Source organism: Ornithorhynchus anatinus, chromosome 4 (assembly GCF_004115215.2).
Source record: "Ornithorhynchus anatinus isolate Pmale09 chromosome 4, mOrnAna1.pri.v4, whole genome shotgun sequence".
Classification (NCBI taxonomy): Eukaryota; Metazoa; Chordata; class Mammalia; order Monotremata; family Ornithorhynchidae; genus Ornithorhynchus; species Ornithorhynchus anatinus.
The window spans coordinates 130,029,924-130,052,380 of NC_041731.1; the positions used below are offsets into that span (position 1 = coordinate 130,029,924).

The 22,457-nt window shown below is 46.0% G+C and overlaps 1 protein-coding gene across 2 annotated transcripts in view; it reads left to right on the forward strand.

Moving 5' to 3' along the window:
• Window positions 1–22,457, forward strand: part of SORCS2 (sortilin related VPS10 domain containing receptor 2) — a 1,085,532-nt gene that overhangs the window by 613,819 nt on the left and 449,256 nt on the right. For both annotated transcript variants that reach the window (XM_029063664.2, XM_029063665.2), the window contains exon 3: window positions 1,308–1,407. In XM_029063664.2, coding sequence (XP_028919497.1) covers window positions 1,308–1,407 — 100 coding nt within the window. The remainder of the gene's footprint in view (window positions 1–1,307; window positions 1,408–22,457) is intronic.

Consider the following 22,457-nt stretch of genomic DNA (forward strand, 5'->3'; position numbering starts at 1 on the left):
ATCTATCTATAGATAGATATATAGATATCTTTGTATCCACTCAAAAGTGCTTAGTACAGTGCTCTGCACACAGTAATCGTTCAATAAATATGAATGAATATTTGATATTCCTATATAATCCTCTCTCTTTCTCCATTTCCTGCCTTGTCTTTATGTTTGCTACCAGGTCTTTGGTGAAAGCACGTGCAGACACAGTTCTCTACGCTCCCTGTACGGATCGAATAAAACTTATCCTGTGAAAGAATGAGCCCCTAAAATCTGACACATTATTCAGGAGACCCAATCAACCTGCTTCTAAATAATAGTAATAACTGTGGTATTTATTAGGAGCTTACTACGTGCCAGGCTCTGTACTAAGCGGTGGGTTAGATACGAGTTAATCAAGTTGGACACAGTCCCCGTTCCACCTAGGGCTCATAGTCTCAATCCCCATTTTTACAGATGAGGCAGATGAGGCTCAGATAAGTGAAATGACCTGCCCAAGGTCACACAGCTGACAGCTCGCTGTGGGTGGGGAATTTAAATGTTTATGATAATAATAATAATGTTGGTATTTGTTAAGCGCTTACTATGTGCAGAGCACTGTTCTAAGCGCTGGGGTAGACACAGGGGAATCGGGTTGTCCCACATGAGGCTCACAGTCTTAATCCCCATTTTACAGATGAGGTAACTGAGGCACAGAGAAATGAAGTGACTTGCCCACAGTCACACAGCTGACAAGTGGCAGAGCTGGGATTCGAACCCATGACCTCTGACTCCAAAGCCCGTGCTCTCTCCACTGAGCCACGCTGCTGTTGAATTACATTTTCCCAAGAGCTTAGTACAGCGCTCTGCACACAGTAAGCACTTAATAAATATGACTGAATGAATGAAGTGATGGAGCTGGCTAGGGAATGTCACTGTTTATTGTATAACATTTTCCCAAGTGCTTAGTACAGCGCTCTGCACACAGTAAGCACTTAATACATCTGACTGAATGAATGAAGTGATGGAGCTGGGCAGGGAATGTCACTGTTTATTGTATTACATTTTCCCAAGTGCTTAGTACAGCGCAATGCCCACATAAGCGCTTAATAAATATGATTGAATGAATGAAGTGATGGAGCTGGGATTAGAACTCAGGTCCTTCTGACTCCCAGGTCTGCGCTCTACCCACTGGGACACACTGCTTCTCTGCTCCCAAGTGACACGGATGCTAAAGAAGTCCTTGAGCCGGGCCTTCTAAGGTTCCAAAGGGCTTGAAAAAGCAAACGATTTGAGCGGCGAATTTGAAGGCGATATTTATAACTCCCTTGCTCTCCCGGCAGGTCATCGGACTATGGGACATCGTACACCAAACTGAATCTGCAGCCCGGGACCGCAGCCGTCATCGACAATTTCTATATCTGTCCCACGAACAAAAGGAAGGTAGGTTCCGCGTCCTCGCGTTACTCCGCCTCGGGGGTTAATATCTCCCCGCAGGAATCCGCCACAGATGTTAGCGATGTTAGATGTTAGAGACATCGTTTACTTGTTAGAGGTTTTCACTATTACCCGCAAATCCTCTTACAGAAGTCCAAGCTCAAGGGCTTGTTGTGTCATTCCAATTTTAGATGCCGTTTGTACGTCCAGAGTTTTTTGTTTTTTTCTCTTCCAGGAGGTTCGGCTTGTTAAGATGGTTTCAGACCGAATTGCTTTTTTGAAAGCAAATTTCTTGGCCTTTATATCCGTATCTGGAACACGAGGGAATTGAATATGCGAATCATTTATAAAGTCTAAAGTCTTATTTCTACTGTGTGCTGGGTGTGTTCTTGAGGAAGAGTAGATGTGGAGTTTAAAACGAACTGGCAAATATATAGTTTTATTTATTCTTTGAATTTGATCCCCGAGTGGATGAAGTTGTTTTGAGATGTGTGTGGATGTAATACCTGATTAGAGTTCTCCAAATATTGTTCCTGAGCTAACACGCATTCTCTTGAATTTGTTTATCTGTGGTTCATTCATCTGCAACCAACAGCTGAACGGTAGAAGAAAGCATAGACGACTGATACCGAATTCACTAGCATAATCGCCTCCCAGCATAATTTCACCTCACCCCAAATTTTTGATGGGGAAATTAAAGTTGATTTTTCTAAAAGAAGTCCATGGTACAAAGAAGTGTAGGATCCGAAAGTCATGGATTTAGGCTCGTGGATATAGACCGACTCCAATTTGGGAAGAGAAGAAGATGGAGAGGGAATAATTATGGTAATTCATCAAGCACTTATTGAATGCAGGATTTGGGAGAGTGCAAGAAGAAAAAGAAGTGCCTTCATATCTTTCTCTTCCTTCTCCCCTCCTTTTTCTCTTCTGTATTTTTTCTCTTGCCTCCCACACCACACGTTGTTGACTTAATTCCCCTCATAATAGTCGCTCCCCGATTTTAGGAGTTGGAAATATTATGACTTAAAACGGGACCATTATGCGAGTCAATACAGTTGACTACCCAATCCACTCGGCTACTGTACCTCGAGATGATAAAACCCGAACCTTTCCGAGTCGATCCGCGGCACAGCAAATCCATCAGTCGCCTGAGACGATGAACGGTAGTTCTTCTCAACTGAATCATGAGCCAGGGCCCAAGATTGGGAAGCTCTAGCTTATGCTTAAATCGTGTGAGTTTTTGCGCTTATGAACCATCCCTGATTGCAACTGAACCTCGAGTCCCTAACGCTGCCAAAGTGGGTCATGGTGGAAGGAGGAAGGATTTCTTCTTCTTCATCTCTATCGATCAATCACTGGTATTTATTGAGCGCATACTATGTGCGGAGTACTGTACTAAGTGCTGGGAGAGTACAATATAACCGAATTAACCGACGCATTCCTTGACCGCAATGCACTTTACAGGAAGTGTTTCCTATGGGCAGGGAATGTGTCTACCAACTCTATTGTACCGTTCTCTCCCAAGCGCTTAGTTCAGTGCTCTGCACATGGTAAGTGCTCGATAAATACCATTGACTGATTCTGCAGGGGTTAAGTTTTCACAGAAGAACGGTGATTCATCTTCTCTTCGTGCAACCTGTTTTAGCTGAGATTACTGGGGGCTTGTGGCTAAGACTGAGTCTGGTCTGAGCTGAACTATTAGTGAGGGGTAAAATAAATAGTATTTGTTAAGCGTGTTCTATGTACCAGTCACTGTTCTAAGCACTGGGGTAGATACAAGCCAATCAGGTCAGACACAGTCTAGGGTTTACAGTCTTAATTCCCATTTTATTCATTCATTCATTCAATCATATTCACTGAGTACTTTGCACAGAGTACTGTACGAAGCACTTGGAAAGTACAATTCGGCAACAGAGAAAATCCTTACCCAACAACAGGCTCACAGTTGACAAGAGGGAGACAGACAACAAAACAACAAAACAAAACCAGATTATTTTACAGATGAAGTCACTGAGGCCCAGAAAAGTGAATAATAATGTTGGTATTTGTTAAGCGCTTACTCTGTGCAGAGCATTGTTCTAAGCGCTGGGGTATATTCAGGGCAATCAGGTTGTCCCACGTGAGGCTCACGGTTAATCCCCATTTTACAGATGAGGGAACTGAGGCACAGAGAAGTGAAGTGACTTGCCCACCGTCACACAGCTGACCAGTGGCAGAGCCGGGATTCGAACCCATGACCTCTGACTCCCAAGCCCGGGCTCTTTCCATCGAGCCACGCTGCTTCTCTTCAAGTGAAGTGACTTGCTGTGTGACCTGGGGCAAGCCACTTCACTTCTCTGGGCCTCAGTGACTTCCTCTGAAAAATGGGGATTGAGACCATGAGCCCCACATGGGAGAGGGACCGTGTCCAACCCGATTTGCTTGTATCCACCCCAATGCTTAGTACAGTGCCTGGCACATAGGAAGGCTTAACAGATACTATAACTATTATTATTATTATTATTATGAAGGGGGAGGGAGTTCCAGGATAGAGGGAGGATGTTGGCAAGTGGCTGGCAGTGAGATAGATTAGATCGAGGTACAGTGAGAAGGTTAGCACCAGAGGAACAGACTGCGCAGGCTGGGTTGTAGTAGGAGAGTAGTGAGGTGAGGTAGGAGGGAGTAAGGGGATTGACGACTTTAAAACCGACGGTGAGGAGTTTCTGTTCGATGCAGAGGTGGCTGGGCAACCCCTGGAGGGTTTTGAGGCGTGGGGAGATGTGGACTGTATTTTTCTTAGAAAACTGATCTGGGCAGCAGAGTAAAGTAAGGAATGGAGGGGAGAGAGAGGCAGGAAGGAGGGAGATCAGTGAGGAGTCTGATGCAGTAGTCAAGGCGGGAATGTGAGCCCGTTGTTGGGCGGGGTGTGTCTCTATCTGTTGCCGAATTGTACTTTCCAAGCACTTAGTGCAGTGCTCTGCACCCAGTAAGCGCTCAATAAATACGATCAGATGAATGATAGAATGAATGAAAGGATAAGTGCTTGGACCAGTGCGGGAGCAGTTTGGAGGGAGAAGGGGCTAATTATCAAGATAATAATGATAATAATAATAATAATGATAATAATGATGATGATAATGACAATAATAATAGTAATTGTGGTCCTCTAGGCTGTAAGCTCGTTGTCGTTGTTTATTGTTATGTTGTACTTTCCCAAGCACTTAGTATAGGGTTCTGCACACACTAAGCTCTCGATAAATATGACTGAATGAATGATTATGCCAACCACTCTACTGGGGTAGTTACAGGTCACGGGATCATCATCTCATGAGAAGCAGCACAGTATACCTGTCAAAGCACGGGCCTGGGAGTCATGAGGTCATAGGTTCAAATCCCGACTCCGCCTTTGATCTGCTGTGTGACCTTAGGCAAGTCACTTCACTCCTCGGGGACCTCAGGTCCCTCAGCTGTAAAATGTTGGTATTTGTTAAGCGCTTACTATGTGCCGAGCACCGTTCTAAGCGCTGGGGTAGACATAGGGGAATCGGGTCGTCCCACGTGGGGCTCACAGTCTTGATCCCCATTTTACAGATGAGGGAACTGAGGCCCAGAGAAGTGAAGTGACTTGCCCACAGTCACGCAGCCGACAAGTGGCGGAGCTGGGATTCGAACCCACGAGCCACGACTCCAAAGCCCGTGCTCTTTCCACTGAGCCATGCTGCTTCTCCATTATTAAAATGGGGGTTGAAACCGTGAGCCCCACGGGGGACAGGGCGTGAGACCAACCCGGTTTACTTTTATCTACCCCAGTGCTTGGTACAGTGACTTTTATATAGTAATGACTTAACAAATACCACAGTTATTATTATTATTGTTATTATTACACGGGGCTCACAGAGCAAGTAGGAGGGAGGACAGATTTTGCAGATCTGGAAGGGAGGGACGGAGAGAGAGAAGAGGGAAAACTGGATGGACAGCTCCCAAATAACTCATATAGAATGGAGCATTTAGCATATGAGAAATTAAGCTGTGGTGTGTGCGAGGGGGTGGTGGTGAGGGGGAGGCTTCAGTCATTAAAACCTTCAATAATCCAGCAAATGCTTTCCATCTGCAACCTTTGGCGACCTCCTGTGCTGCAGCACGGGTCTTGAGAGAGCTCAGTGAGGAAGAACTGGCCACACCTTTAAGAATCAAATCTGGATACCCATCTAATTAGGGCAGAGTGGCACACTAGGGCAATACAAGCTCCATTTAAGACATTAAATAGCCATCAAGAACGTCATAGTTAATTGCTAATTCCTTTTCTCTTGGCACATTTTCACTCTCAACTACTTCTCCTGCCATCTCAGTGGTTGCAATTAGCTCTTAATAATACGCCGCCAGAGATGAGAAAAGAATCCTCGGGCCCGTCTCGGTCTTTAGTGCGGGCGTCGCCGCGTACGCAGAGGAGCGGTTGGGATCCGCAGAGATCCAGCCCGATGGTGGAGAAACTGCCTGGGCTTCAAGTGCTAGCTTTTGACTTCCCCGAAAGTGCCTCTTAGCATAATTATGGTAAGTGTTAAGCGCTCACTATGTTCCAGGCGGGGTTCGAAGCACTGGGGTACATACAAGGAGAGAAGCAGAGTGGCTCAGTGGAAAGAGCCCGGGCTTTGGAGTCAGAGATCGTGAGTTCGAATCCCAGCTCTGCCACTCGTCAGCTGCGTGACTGTGGGCAAGTCACTTCACTTCTCTGTGCCTCAGTTACCTCATCTGTAAAATGGGGATTAAGACTGTGAGCCCCACGTGGGACGACCCGATTCCCCCGTGTCTACCCCAGCGCTTAGAACAGTGCTCTGCACATAGCAAGCGCTTAACAAATACCAACATTATTATTGTTGTACAAGGTGATCGGGTTGGACACGGTCCCTGTCCCACATGGAGCTCCCCGCCTTAATCACCGTTTTACAGATGAAGGTACTGAGGCTCAGAGAAGGGAGGTGACTTGTCCAAGGTCACACAGCAGACAAGCGGGATGGCCCGGAATTGGAATCCATGACCTTCCGACTCCCAGGCCGTTGCTCTATCCAGTAGGCCGCACTGGTTCCGGAAATAACGAGGGCAGAGTTTTTATCCTAGTGATATGAGACGATCCACTCCGACTCAAGGAGCAGATTATTTATATTAATGCCTGCTTATCTGTTCTGATGTGTATATATCTATAATTCTATTTATTTATTTTAATGTCTACTTGTTTTGATGTCCATTCCTATATTCATCGATAGTTGAGTGGTCGGGGTGAATGTGTAGGGAAGTAACCCTAAGAGGTTGGTTGAGGCAATAAAAATAATTAGTGTGATTAGTATCAGTGTTCATATTCGACCTTGTTTATTATGTATTGTCATTATTTGTTCAGGAATTAGGCGAACCAATCAAAGTTCTCCCCCCTTCTAGATTGTGAGGCCATTGTGGGCAGGGCTTGTCTCTCTATCTCGTTGAATTGTACTTTCCAAGCACTTAGTACACTGCTCTGCACACAGTAAGCGCTCAATAAATATTAGTGAATGAATGAATGACTGAATGAGTAATTTTTACCATCTAGAAAGGTCTCTTTCCTTAATAGATATGCAGTTTAATCTGCAACGATGAGGTTGTTTCTGGTCGTGTTTTTGCCAGTTAGAAGAAAATACTACATCGCAAGACATTTATGAAGTACTTTGTAGACAAACTTTTTTTTAAATGGAATTTGTTAAGTGCTTGCTATGTGCTAGGCACTGTCCTAATAGCTGGGGTAGACACAAGATAATTAAATTGGACACAGTCCATCTCCTACACGGGACTCACAGCTTTTAATCCCGATTTTTACAGGTGAGAGAACCGAGGCCCGAAGCGGTTAGGTGATTTGCCCAAGATCACACCAAGATCCACCAAGAAAAGTGGTGGAGAAGCCAGGTGCTCTGACTCCCGGGTCCCTCTCCACTAGCCCAAACTGCTTCCCGCTGCTTATCATGTTGCACCCTCAATGGTCTTTTTGCAGCAGCTCTAGGGAGCGGTTGAAAACCTTTAGAGGTGTATTTCGGTCTGGATGTGGGTCTGATCAGACAACAAAGTCCAGGCGAGCTGAGAATCAAACAGATCCTAGGTGGAAAAAAGAAGGTTTTGATCCTGAACATTATGGATTTCTGCTTAATGGACTCAGCCCGCACATGCAAAGAGTTCCGTGTGGAGAGCCCAACCTTTATCCACCTGTTTTAAATGAAAGTGTTTCTGCAAAAAGACCAGGCTTAAACCATTAAGCCTCTCTTCTTCTCCCACTCCCTTCTGCGTCGCCCTGACTCACTCCCTTTATTCATCCCCCTCTCCCAGCCCCACACCACTTTAGTCCATATCTGTCATTTAATAATAATAATAAAAATTCTGGTATTTGTTAAGTGCTTACTATGTGCCAAGCACTGTTCTAAGCGCTGGGTAGATACAAGGTAATAAGGTTGTCCCACGTGGGGCTCTTATTTTATTTTTTCATTTCATTTTTCTTTCTTTCTTCTCATGTCTGTCTCCTGCTCTAGAATGTAAGCTTGTTGTGGTTGGGGACTGTGTTGTTTTATTGTTGTATCGTCCTCTCCCAAGTGCTTAGTACAGTGCTCTGCAAACAGTAAGCGCTCAATAAATACGATTGAATGAATGAATGGTCATGAGAAGAGAGGTTCCAACAAGCTGTATCTGTATCTGTATCTTCTAAACTGTAAGTTTGTTCCGGGAAGGGAAGGTGCCTACAAATTCTGTTGTAGTGTACTCTGTCAAATCCGATTTGCTTGTATCCACCCCAGCGCTTAGTACAGTGCCTGGCACATAAGTGCTTAACAGATACCATCGTCATCATCTGGCAACGGAAGCCTTTATGTCCATGCTTTTGTTCTCAGCTTAGGGTGTCCCGATGTGGAGTGCCACGGCTTAGAAGCGCTGCCCACGTCCACAGAGAGCTAGGAGAGGAATACGAATGTCCTGGAGCAGATTGGGATTGAGAGGGTGGCAGGGGACCCCCTTCGGAGAAACTCGAAGGGTTCATTCGTTCATCCCATCGTATTTATTGAGCGCTTACTGTATGCAGAACGTTGTACTAAATGCTTGGGAGAGGACAATATAACAGCGAACAGACACGTTCCCCACCCACACCGAGCTCACAGTTTAGAGGGGGAGAGACAGACATTAATAGAAAGCAATAAATGACAGATATGGACATTCGGGGTGTGGGGCTTGGGGGGGTGGGGGAAGCAAAAAGGGAGCCAGTCAGGGCGACAAAGAAGGGAGTGGGAGAAGAGGAAAGTGGCGGGGGCTTAGTCAGGTTTCATTAAGGCTTTGAAGTGAGGGAGAGTCATTGTCTGTGGGATTGGAGGAGGGAGGGCGTTCCGGGCCAGAGGCGGGATGTGGGCCAGGTGTCGGTGGCGAGATAGACAAGATGGAGGCCCAGGGAGGAGGTTAGCAGCACCAGAGGAATGGAGTGTGCGGGCTGGGTTGGACAAGGAGAGAAGGGAAGCAGCGTGGCTCAGTGGAAAGAGCCCGGGCTTGGGAGCCAGAGGTCACGGGTCAAATCCCAGCTCTGCCACTTGTCAGCAGGGTGACTGTGGGCAAGTCACTTCACTTCTCTGGGCCTCAGTGACCTCATCTGTGAGACCTGCCCAGTCTCACAGGGATGAAGACTGTGAGCCGCACGTGGGACAACCTGATTACCCCGTATCTACTCCAGCGCTTAGAACAATGCTCTGCACATAGCGCTTAGATACCAACATTATTATTATTTTTAAAGCCAATGGTGAGGCGGGTTTTTTTTGATGCAGATGTGGATGGGCAACCACTGGAGTTTTCTGAGGAGTGGAGGGACATGTCCTGAACGTTTTCAATGAGTGACACTATCTCGTGTCACTCAGGGACACGAAAGCAACATGGTGTAGTGGGTAGAACGTGGGCCAAGGAGTCAGAAGGTCATGGATTCTAATCCTGACTCCACCACTTGTTTGCTATGTGACCTTGGGCAAGTCACTTCCCTTCTCTGGGCCTCAGTCACCTCATCTGCAAAACAGGGCTTAAGACTGTGAGCTCTAGGAGGGACAGGGACTGTGACCAACTCAATTTGCTTGTATCCACCTCAGCACTTAGTATAGTGCCTGGCACATAGTAAGTGTTTGACAAATACCACAGTTAATATTATTATTATTATTGTGCTTACCCAATGTGTCAGGTTAATGGTGAATCCGCCTGCCCTACTGCAGGCGGGAGAGAGGTGCTTGGTAAGGGACTTCCTGATCAGGAATTTTTCTCCTCACTCCGGGACCAGGTTCCGAGAGCGAGAGAGAAATCGCAGCAATGCTGATTTGTTGTTCAAGCGATAGCTCTGATGAATTTTTTTCAGGATTACAAAAGTCTCTTTGGGGTCTACCAAGTGCAGGTGCTGGGCTTGTTATTTTGGGATTTTTGCCCCTAGATAACGGGATCTTGGCAAGTCGAAATGTGATGGAAATTTCAGCCTTCTCTGTCAGCTTCTTCGTACGGTTTGTAGGTCATCCTGTTTTAGAATATGAGAATGCACTGGGAAAACTGGAAAGGACTGTGAGGGGAAGACTCCAGAATGAAGCCCTAGTCTTTTTACTAGAATAATACACAGAGTAAACCATGTTTCTCTTTGCCCGTATGAAAAACGGCCGTGTGTCGGAAGGCGAAGGATCTAAATCTCTCTCTCTTTCGGCCTTGTCATTCCTGTGTTATGCAATATATTCGTAGGCTACGGACATTAAGGCCCACCGAGAGAGTTAAGCCAATTCTAGTTCCCATGCAGCAGGTGGTTGAAAACAACCTTTGACTACATCCCCTTTGAATCTCCAGAGCTTGGAGAAAATGCGATCATTCCGAGAGACAGAATTTCAACTGAACGTGTTTCTCCAGTGGACACGCTTTACTTGAGCGTTTTGCTGATTGAAGAGCAGTGGGTAGGTCTTATATCAGACTCCATGCTCAGGAACAGCCCGGCATCTGCTAACTTTATAAGGAGACACCATGGTTTTGGTCTCTAGAATGCTTTGAGTTCAGTGATAACCCCCAAATGCATTCATTCATTCATTCATTCACTTGTATTTATTGAGCGCTTACTGTGTGCAGAGTACTGTACTAAGTGCTTGCAAAGTACAATATGGCAACAAATATTCAATTCTTACTCAACACTAGGCTCACAGTCTAGAAGGGAGAGACAGACAACAGAGAAGAACAAGTAGGCAGGCATCAATAGCATCAAAATAAATAAATAGAATTATAGATATATACACATTATTAATAAAATAGAATAATGAATATGTACAAAAATACACAAGTGCTGTACCTTATTTACTCACATAAGTGCCTCACTTTCCCCATAATTGGTGTCATTCCAATCGATCAATCAATCAATGATATTTACTGGATGCTTACTAGAGAAGCAGCGTGGCTCAGTGGAAAGAGCCCGGTCTTGGGAGTCAGAGGTCATGAGTTTGAATCCCGGCTCTGACACTTGTCAGCTGTGTGACTGTGGGCAAGTCACTTCACTCTCTGTGCCTCAGTTACCTCATCTATAAAATGGGGATTAACTGTGAGCCTCATGTGGGACAACCTGATTACCCTATATCTACCCCAGCGCTTAGAACGGTGCTTTGCACAGAGTAAGCGCTTAACAAATACCAACATTATCTGCAGAGCCCTGTACTAAGCACTTGTGAGAGCATGATGCAACAGAATTGGCCAACGCGTTCCCTGCCGGTGACGAACTTATAGTACCCAAGACAGGTGCAGAGCTATTATAATGATTAAAATAACTATTATGGTATTTGTTCAGCGCTTCCTATGTGCCAAGCATTGTTCTAAGCACTGGGGTAGGTCCAACTTATTCAGATTGCACACAGTCCCTGACCTATGTGGGGCTCACACTCAATCCCCATTTTACAGATGAGGTCACTGAGGTCCAGAGAAGTGAAGTGACTTACCCAGTATCACAGAGTAGACATGTGGCAGAGCAGGGATTAGAACCCAGGTCCTTCTGACATCTTGGCCCAGGCTCTATAATTATAATAATAAAAATCATGATATTTATTGAGCGCTTACTGAGGGCAGTGTACTGCATTAAGCGTTTGGGAGAGTATAATAATGATAATTATAATTATGATATTTGTTAAGCACTTAGTATGCACTGGAATGGATACAAGCAAACTGGGTTGGTCATTGTCCCTATCTCACATGGGGCTCATGGTCTTAATCCCAATTTGACAGTTGAGGGAACTGAGGCGTAGAGAAGTGAAGCGACTTGCCCATGGCCACATAGCAGACAAGTAGCAGAGCCAGGATTAGAACCCATGACAGGGCAGCAGAGTTGGTAGACACGTTCCCTCCCAACGACAAGCTTAGAGTCTATAAGGGGAGACAGAGATTAATACGAATAAACTATGGATGTGTACAGAAGTGCCGTGGGGCTGAGGGAAAAGTGAATAAAGAGTGTCTAAGAGTGAGAGAAAAGATAATAATAATAATTTTGGTATTTGTTAAGCGCTTACTATGTGCAGAGCACCGTTCTAAGCGCTGGGGGAGATGCAGGGTCATCAGGTTGTCCCACGTGAGGCTCACAGTTAATCCCCATTTGACAGATGAGGTAACTGAGGCCCAGAGAAGTGAAGTGACTTGCCCACAGTCACACAGCTGACAAGTGGCAGAGCTGGGATTCGAACTCATGACCTCTGACTCCCAAGCCCGTGCTCTTTCCACAGAGCCACGCTGCTTCTCATTAAAAGATTTTTGATCCCCATCTGACAGATGAGGAACTGAGGCACAGAGAAGTCATATGATATTTTCAAGGTCACACAGCAGACCCTGCAGTGAAGCAGCGTGGCTCAGTGGAAAGAACACAGGCTTGGGAGTCAGAGGTCATGGGTTCAAATCCCGGCTCTGCCACTTGTCAGCTGTGTGACTGTGGGCAAGTCACTTCACTTCTCTGGGCCTCAGTGACCTCATCTGTAAAATAGAGATGAAGACCGTGAGCCTCACGTGGGACCACCTGATTCCCCTGTATCTACCCCAGCGCTTAGAACGGTGCTCTGCACATAGTAAGCGCTTAACAAATACTAACATTATCATTATTATTATTCTGAGTCCTAATCCCATCTTCTTTTCCTGAGGCCACGGCCACGGCTTTCCATATTATGGGAAGAGTGTGAAGGGAAAAGTGTGAATGAAAACATTTCTTTGTTGTTCAGGGTCAAATTCAGTGCTCATCACATGGTGAGCGCTCAAATATCATTGATTGATAAATTCAGGGCAAGTATCGGGACTCCTAGACCCCTTTCTCAACAAGACCAACCTGGCTCCCTCAAGAATAACGATTAATCGGAGAAAGTAGGTCATTCCTATTGAAGGCATCAATCTCATTATGGGTACAAAAATAAAATGAGCAGACAAAAGTGAACTCAGAGTTGCAATTAGGTTAATTTACCAGCAGATTTGCCAAATCCCTGGAAACTCAAACACCTGAACATTAGGCCAACATCCAGATTTTACAAACTAGTAAGAAAATTTCCCAAAAATGAAGTTGGGAAAATCTAAGTAGGTGGTTAATGAAAAAAATCACATAAAGGGGAGGGGGAAAATGAAATGCAAAAAAAAAAAGGCTAGAGTGTATACGGTGTGTATTGAATAATTTACTTATATTCAAGTCTGGCTCTCCCATCTAGACTAAACTAAGGCTAGTTTTGGGCGGGGAATGTTCTGCTAACTCTGTTGTATGGTACTCGCCGACTAATAATGATAACTGTGGTATTTGTTAAGCTTTTACTACGTGACAAGCACTGTACTGCGTGCCAAGGTAGATGCCAGATAATCAGGTTGGGAACGGCCCCCGTCCCCCACAGAGCTCACAGTCTTAATCCCCATTTTACAGAAGAGGTAAATGAGGCACAGAGAAGTGAAGTGACTTGCCCAAGGTCACAGAGCAGGCAAGTGCTTAGAAAAGTGTTCTGACAAAGTAAGTGCTCACTGAATACCCCTGAATGAATGACTGATGGAAGGTCATAGTAACTCTTAACTTCTCTGTGCCTCAGTTACCTCATCTGTAAAATGGGGATTAACCGTGAGCCTACCAGGGGACAACCTGATTACCCTGTATCTACCCCAGCGCTTAGAACAGTGCTCTGCACATAGTAAGTGCTTACCAAATACCGACATCATTATTATTATAATTAGAATGATATTTATGTAGCATTGACCAATGCATTTATTGAACGTCTACTGTGTGCAGAGCAATCAGTATATTTACTGAGAACTCACTGGGTGTAGAACACCGAACTAAGCGCTTGGAAGAGCTCACTGTTAATGTTGGTATTTGTGAAGCGCTTACCATGTGCAGGGCACTGTTCTAAGCACTGTGTTCCCTGTCCACAAGGAGCTTACAGTCTAAAAGACTGTACTAAGGACTTGGGAGAACAACAATACAGCAGAGTTGGGAGACCCCATTAAGAATTTACCTTCTCAAGGGGGAGACGGACAATAAATTAAATTGCCGCTAGGTACACAAGTGCTGTGGGGCAGAGGGTGGCGTGAATATCGAGTGTTTGAAAGGGAAAGATACAAATGCGTGGACGATGCACTAGGGAGAGGAAGTAGGGGAAAACAGTCAGTCAAGTAATGGTATTTATTGAGTATTTACCTTGTGCAGAACACTGTAATAATAATGATAATGCTATTTGTTAAGCACTTAACTATGTGCCAGGCACTGTGCTCTGCGTTGGATACAAGCAGAACGAATGGGACACAGTCCCTGTCCCATGTGGGGCTCACAATCTCAATCTCCATTTTACAGATGGGGTCACTGAGGCCCAGAGACATGAAGTGATTTTCCCGTGGTCACACAGCAGATAAGTGTGGGAGCTGGGATTAGAACCCATGGCCTTCTGACTCCCGGGCCCGGGCTCTCTCCACTACGCCACGCTGATTCTGAACAGAGCACTTGGGAGAGTACGAGATGAGACGCAGCATGGGATAATGGAGAGAGTCCGGGCCTGGGAGTCAGGAGGTCATGGGTTCTAATCTCGCTCTGCTACTTTCCTGCTGCGTGACTTTGGGCGAGTCACTTCCCTTACAGGGACCTCATCTGTAAAATGGAGATTGAGATTGTGAGCCCCATATGGGACAGAGACTGTGTCCAGTCTGATTTGCTTGTATCCACCCCAGCGCTTAGTACAGTGCCTGGCATACAGTAAGGGCTCAATGAATACGATTGAATAAATACAGTAAGTGCTTAACAAATACCAAAGTTATTATTGTTACGGTGTAACAGAATTGGTAGACATGTAGGACCCACAAGCACTTTATAGTCTAGAGGACTGTAGTAAGCGCTCGGAAGGGTACAATACAATAGAATTGGCAGACATCTTCCCTACCCACAAGGAGCTTACGGTCTAGAGATTGACTGATTGCTCAATCGGTCACTCGATGGTATTTATCGATCATTTTCTGTGCGCAGAGCACTGTACTAAGCCCTTGGGAGAGTACAGTATGACCCATCTCTGCCCATAAGGAGCAAACTCAGTAGTGTGGTAGATACAAGATAATCTCGTACTGATAGAGAAGCTGCGTGGCTCAGTGGAAAGAGCCCGGGCTTTGGAGTCAGACGTCATGGCTTCGAATCCCGGCTCGGCCACCTGTCAGCTGTGTGACTTTGGGCAAGTCGCTTAACTTCTCTGTGCCTCAGTGACCTCATCTGGAAAATGGGGATGAAAACTGTGAGCACGTGGGACAACCCGATTCCCCCGTGTCTACCCCAGCGCTTAGAACAGTGCTCGGCACATAGTAAGCGCTTAACAAATACCAACGTTATTATTATCATTAATCTGATCGGATTTAGTCCCTTGTACCTCTATAGGGACTCACATCCTAAGAGGGAGGGAGAGTAATTGTAGTAATAATAATAATGCTATTTGTTAAGCTCTTACCGTAAGCGAGGTACTGTTCTAAGGGCTGGGGTAGGTACAAGTTAATCAGGGTGAACACGGTCCCTGTCCCACATGGGGCTCACGCTCTTAATCCCCATTTTCCAGGTGTATAAATGAGGCCCAGAGAAGTAAAATGACTTGCCCAAGGTCTCACAGCAGACAAATGGCAGAGCTGGGATTAATAATAATAATCGTGGTGTTTGATAAACACTCGCTGTGTCCCAGGCACTGTACTTAGCACTGGGGTGGATACAAGCTCATCGGATTGGACACAGTCCCTGCCTCACACGGGGTTCCCAGTCTCAATCCCCATTTTACAGATGAAGCGGCCGAGGCACAGAAGAGTCAAATGACTTGTCCCAGGTCACGCAGCAGAGAAGCCGAGATTAGAACCCATGACCCCCCGACTCCCGGGCCCGGCCTCTACCCACCGTGCCATGCTGCTTTCCCAGTCGATCAGTCTATCAGTGGTATTTACTGTGTGCGGAACACTCTGCTCAGTGCTTAGGGTAACAGCATAACAGAGTTGAGGAAACTGACGTGCAGAGGGGTTGAGTGGCTTCCCCTCTAGACGGTGAGCTCACTGTGGGCAGGGAACGTGTCTGCCAACTGTGTTGCATCCTACTCTTCCAAGTGCTTAGTTCAGTGCTGTACACAGGGTAATAAATACGATCGATCGATCGACGGGCTCCCCAGAGTCACCCAGCATCTCCCAGTTACGGTGGGCTGACATCCGTCCATCCTTCCAGTCACTAAACGATGACTCTCCCACCCTTCAAAGCCTTATTGGACCTCGTCTCCTCCAAGAAGCCCTCCCTGACTAACCCCCCTTTCCTCTCCTCCCCCCACCTTCTGCGTCGCCCTTACTCCCTTCATTCATCCCCCCTCCCAGCCCCACACCACTTATGTCAGATCCGTCATTTATTTATCTCTATCATTGTCTGTCTCCCCCTCCAGATTGGAAGCTCGCTGTGGGTAAGGAACGGGTCTGTTCTGTGGTGCTCTCCCGGTCGCTTAGTACAGTGCCCTGCCCACAGCAAGCGCCCAATTAATACAATGGACTGATCCACTGGCTCATCTGCTGGAGACTCTCCCTCCGTTCTATGCCCTTCCCCTCCCCACGGCACTCGTGTATATTTGTACATATTTATCACTCTATTTTATTAATGATGTGCATTTATTTATGGTTCTATATCTATTTTGATGGTATCGATGCCTGTCTACCTGTTCTGTGTTGTTGTCTGTCTCCCCGTTCCAGACTGTGAGCCCGTTGTTGGCCAGGGATTCATTCATTCTTTCATTCGATAGTCTTTATTGAGCACTTACTATGTGCAGAGCACTGTACTAAGCGCTTGGAATGTGCAAATCGATAACAGATAGAGACAGTCCCTGCCCTCTGACGGGCTCACGGTCTAATCGGGGGAGACGGACGGACGAGAACAGTGGCGATAAATAGAATCGAGGGGATGAACATCTCATTAAAACAATAGCAAATAAGTAGAATCAAGGCGATGCGCGTTTCCTTAACAAAATTGCTAATTGTCTCTATCTGTTGCCGAATTGTACTTTCCAAGCGCTTAGTACAGTGTTCTGCACCCAATAAGTGCTTAGTAAATATGACTGAATGAATGAGAAGCGGTGTGGCGTAGTGGAAAGAGCACAGGCTTGGGACTCAGAGGTCGTGGGCTCTAATCCCGCCTCTGCCGCTTATCAGCTGTGTGACCTTGGGCAAGTCACTTCACTTCTCTGTGCCTCAGTTCCCTCATCTGTAAAATGGAGATGAAGACTGTGAGCCCACTTGGGACAACCTGATTACCTTGTATCTACCCCGGCGCTCAGACAGTGCTTGGCACATAGTAAGCGCTTAAATACCATCATGACTATTATTATTATGAATGAATGAGGGGCAGAGAGGGGATCGAGGCAGCCGACCATTACTTGGGGCGTGATTCTCGGCTTAAAGAAGGCACTCCTCCGCTTCAAGTGGAGAAAAACAGAAGCGTGGACTGGGCTGGGATATTCCTCCTTGGGCTCCCGTCGGCTTGCCGGCGCGCTCGGAGAATCCCAGAAACAGAACGTGGCTCAGTGCTTAACTGCCTTAGGTCAAGACTGTGGAGAAGCAAAGTGACCTAGTGGATAGAGCAAGGGCCTGGGAGTCAGAAGGACCTGGGTTCAAATCCCCGCTTCACCACTTTTCTGCTGTTGCTTGGGCGAGTCACTCCATTTCTCTGCGCCTCAGTTCCCTCATCTGGAAAATGGGGATTCAGACCGCGAGCCCCATGCGGGACAGGGACTGCGTCCACTCAGTTACCTTGGATCTATTTCCTCTAGACTGTAAGCTCATTGTCCGCAGGCCAGGTGTCCGTCTTATTGTCACGTTGTACTCTCCCAAGCGCTCAGTACAGTTCCCCGGGCACAGAAAGAGTGCCATAAATAAATACCATAGATTGATTGACTTATATCTACCCCAGTGCTTGGTACAGTGAGAAGCAGCATGACATAGTGGAAAGAGCACAGGCCTGGGAGTCAGAAGGTCATGAGTTCTAATCCCAGCTCCACCATTCGTCCGCTCTGTGACCTCGGACAAGTCACTTCACTTCTCTGGGCCTCGGCGACTTCATCTGTAAAATGGGGATGGAGAATGTGAGCCCCACGTGGGACAGGGCCTGTGTCCAACCCAATTAGCTTGTGTCCATCCCAGCGCTTAGTACAGTGGCTGGCACACAGTAAACACTTAACACATACGATAATAATAATGATACATTGTCTGGCACATATTAAGCGCTTAATAAATACTACAGTGATCGTTATTGCTATGATTTTTAATTGGATTAAGATCAACCTTAAAATTCAGTTGCCCCACCGTGAATGACAGATCTAAACTGGAGAATTGCTATCGAGGGCTCTCCTCAAGATAAGCAACCTTCCGCGATCGGCCGAAATGAATTCTCTCCCGGCCATTCCCCTCTCTAAGGCCCCTTATTTGGAACCGAACCATTTGGGGATTTCAAATCACATCAGCCTCTTTCCGGCTAACGTGTTTTCTCAGTCCCGGCCACGGTGCCTGCAGAGATATTCCGTAAGCAACCTAAGTGAATTAGAAAATACCACCGGAGCTCACCCTTGATTAAGAATTTATTCCATTCGGCTCGTAACGAGGATTGACTGGATGCGAGAGCTTTGTTGATTTTTCATTTTCCTCCATTGATTTTCAGCATCCAGAGAGCACTTGTTCTCTAATGGCACTCTGGGTCGGTGTGGCTTGCAAATTGAAGTCGAAGATAAACGGTTTTCAGGAAAATAACTCTTCAAGGGCCCTCGCCCGTTTGAGGCAGTCCCGGGCTGTAATAAATGGCGTTTTGCGGGCTTCTCGGGCCGGAGGGAAAATCATTTCATTCTTTGGAGTGTTGGTGGTGACCCCCTGCCGAGGATTGATCGTTCTTCACAAAGAGCCGGGCCGGTAGGCCCTGGTTTCTCTAACGCACGCTGACCTCCGCTTTTCAGAAAGGGGATTCGAATATTGTCCCAGGCCACGCAAAGCGATTACTCTTATTTTTAAGAAAAAGATGGTGCTGGGGGTGGGGGAGGGAAGGATCTTCCCTGGACATCTGTGTCCCCCCTTCTTCAGGGGTATTTATTAAGCACTTACCTTGTGCCAGACACTGTTCTAAAAGAGGTGGGGTAGATGCAAAGTAATCGTGTTAGACACAGTCCCTGGCGCATTAGGAGTTCACAGTCTAAGTAAGAGGGGAAATTGGTAAGTCCCATTTTACGGATGAAGAAAGGCTTGGGAGAGTACACTAGAACAATACTACTGGGTTACTACATACATTCCTGGGGTTCTGAAGAAGCAAAACGTCCCCAGTGGAAAGAGCCCGGGCTTGGGAGTCAGAGGACGTGGGTTCTAATCCCGGCTCCGCCACTTTTCTGCTGTGTGACCTTGGGCAAGTTGCTTAACTTCTCTGGGCCTCAGTTACCTCATCTGCAAAATGGGGATTATGACTGTGAGCCCCACGTGGGACAACCTGATGACCTTATATCCATCCCAGTGCTTAGAACAGTGCTTGGTACATAGTAAGCGCTTAACGAACGCCATCATTATTAATCCCGGCTCCGCCGCTTCTCTGCTTGTGTGTCCTTGGACAAGCTCCTTAACTTCTCTGGGCCTCAGTTACCTCATCTGTAAAATGGGGATTATGACTGTGAGCCCCACGTGGGACAACCTGATTACCTTGGATCTACCCCAGTGCTTGGCACATAGTAAACACTTGACAAATACCATAATAATAATAATAATAATAGTAATTATAATCATTGTTAGATTGCTATTATCAGCCCTCTGTGGGGAGACAACATTTCCTGCAGCATTCAAAATATTTTACCAGAATAAAGAAGATGCTTGGAATCTTGGGATCGTGTCTGACAGGTCTGGTGTACTATATTCTCCCAAGTGCTTAGTTCAGAGCTCTGCACTCAGTAAATGCTGAGAAAATTCCATTAATTTATCAATTGTATTTCCCCTCCACCCCCCATTACATCACCGTCTCCTCAAAGGCCGGGATTACCTCATTTAAGTGCTATATGATGTCCCCTATTACCTACTTATTTGCTTAGAGCGGGTGCTCCATATAATTTAGGTATAACGACTGACTTTTTGGCCTTTCTCTGCCCATTTTAGGATTCATGGGTGGAGGGCTGTGCTAAATTCAATTTCGCTTAATTGTTATTTTTCTAATCTGACTGAGCGCCAAGAGACCTGTGGGACTGAGAAGTTTTTAAAACAAACCTAATCAATAACGCTTTCTAACTAGAAACAGATGAAGCCCCTTTTATGTATTAAGTCTTTTCAGATGATGAGAGACCAGTGTCATACAAAGCCGAGGTTTCGTTTCAGAGTTGTATCTGACACGTTTTTTATACCGTTCTGTGGTGAGGTTTGCTCCAATACCGTTTCTCGGCCTGTTTCATCCGACAGCTTTTCATTTCTTTCCTTTGCTACAGCTTTCACGGTGACCTCCGTTGAGATAAGAGGATTAGAATCGCCACGGGAGTCCTCATAAGCTCAGCTTGCTCACCCATGAGCCGCTAGACGATTCGTTATGGGATTGTCTCAGTAATTTTCAGGAGAAATTTCCTGCCTTGTTTTTCTGTCTTCCTTCCTTGAGGTAACTCAGGAGTTGCCACTGTGAGCTACACCCTGGTATACGTAATTAATGTTGGTATTTAAGCGCTTACTATGCGCAGAGCACTGTTCTAAGCGCCGGGGTAGATACAGGGTCATCAGGTCGTCCCACGTGAGGCTCACAGTTAATCCCCATTTTACAGATGAGGGAACTGAGGCACAGAGAAGTGAAGTGACTTGCCCACAGTCACACAGCTGAGTTCCAGAGACAGTCTCCTGTCAAGGGATGACATCTTTTGGGAGGCAAGATAGGAGAAGAAAAGAAGCAGCATGACCTAGCGTATAGAGCACAGGCCTGTGAGTCAGAAGGATCTGGGTTCTAATCCCATCTCTGTCACTTTTCTGATGGGTGACCTTGGGCAAGTCACTTCACTTCTCTGGGCCTCAGTTCCCTCATCCATAAAATGGGTATTAAGACTGTGAGCCCCTTGTGGGACAAGGACTGCGTCCAACTTGATAAACTTGTAAAGCGCTTAGTACAGTGCTCTGCACACAGTAAGTCCTCAATAAATACTAGTGAATGAATGAATGGATGAATGAATGTACCTCTGAGCTCAGAACAGTGCCTGGCACGTAGTAAGCGCCTGGCACGTAGTAAGCGCTTAACAAATTCCATAAAAAAAGTACACCCCAGTTTTTAACTGTCGATTATCCTCTGTAGGGTGTTAGCACCTTGTGGGAAGGGAATGGATCACTTTTATGATTATTATCATTACTACTACTAATAAATATTAACAATAATGATATGATGTTTGTTAAGTTCTTACCAAGTGACGAGCACTCTGCTAAATGCTGAGGACAAAATACAATACAGTCTGATCGGACCCAGTCCCTGTCCCACGTCTGCACTGACAGTCTAAGTTGGAGGGAGAACAACTATTACATCCCCATTTTACAAATGAAGAAAGTGAGGCACAGAGGGGTTAAGTGACTCTGCCCAAGATTACCCAACAAGCAAGCAAATGGTGGAGCTGTCTTCGGCTAATTCCGTTGTGTAGTACTCTCCCAAGTGCTTCGTATAGTGCTCTGCACATAGTAAGCACTCGATAAATACCAGTGATTGATAGATTGATTGGAGATAGGATTAGAAACTATATTATTAATATAGGTTATTGTATTTGTTCACTATTACCTATGTGTCAAGAAGTGTTCTAAATACTGGGGTAAATACAAATTATTCAGGTAAGACACATTCCTGTCCCACACGGGGCTCACAGTCTAAGTAGCGGGGCGAATAGGTACTAAATTCAGATTTCTCAGGTGAGAAAACGGAGGCCCAGAGTAGTTGAGTGACTTTCCCAAGGTCGCACATCAGGAGGGTTGCAGGATGGGGATTAGAACCCAGGTCATCTGACTCCCACTCCTGAACTCCTTCAACCGGACCCTGTTGCGTCTCTGTGTCTTTCGCATCGCCACTTTCATCCCACTTGCTAAGAGTCGAATCACAGCCTCGATCAGTGAAGCTCAGTTGGATTTAATGATTACACTAGTATGATCTCCCAAGACAAGCGGCAACTTAGCGATCACCCAGTGGACATTATATCCTTCTGGAAACATTCCCTCCGCACCTGTCGGCTATGGGAGTTGTATCACAAAACCGGTTGTCTCTCTTAGCTGTCAAGGACACACCTACATGTTTTGTCTCGTTAAAATAGTTGGAGATGGAAGGGGAAGTGTTTGAGAAATGATTCAAAAGCCTGACACCTTAGCATACCTGGATTTTTTTTTAAAAAAACAACTTGACGTTGTTTTGCAACCAGCGTTTTTGAGGTTTGGGAAACAGGAGGTTGTACTGGTTGATCAGTATGAGGTATTGCACATACAGGCTCCCTCTCCCTTCAGAATCACCCTTGAATTTGGATCTGTTCCCTCTAAGCACTTAATAACGATAGTATTTGTTGAGGGCTTACTTCGGGCCAAGCGGT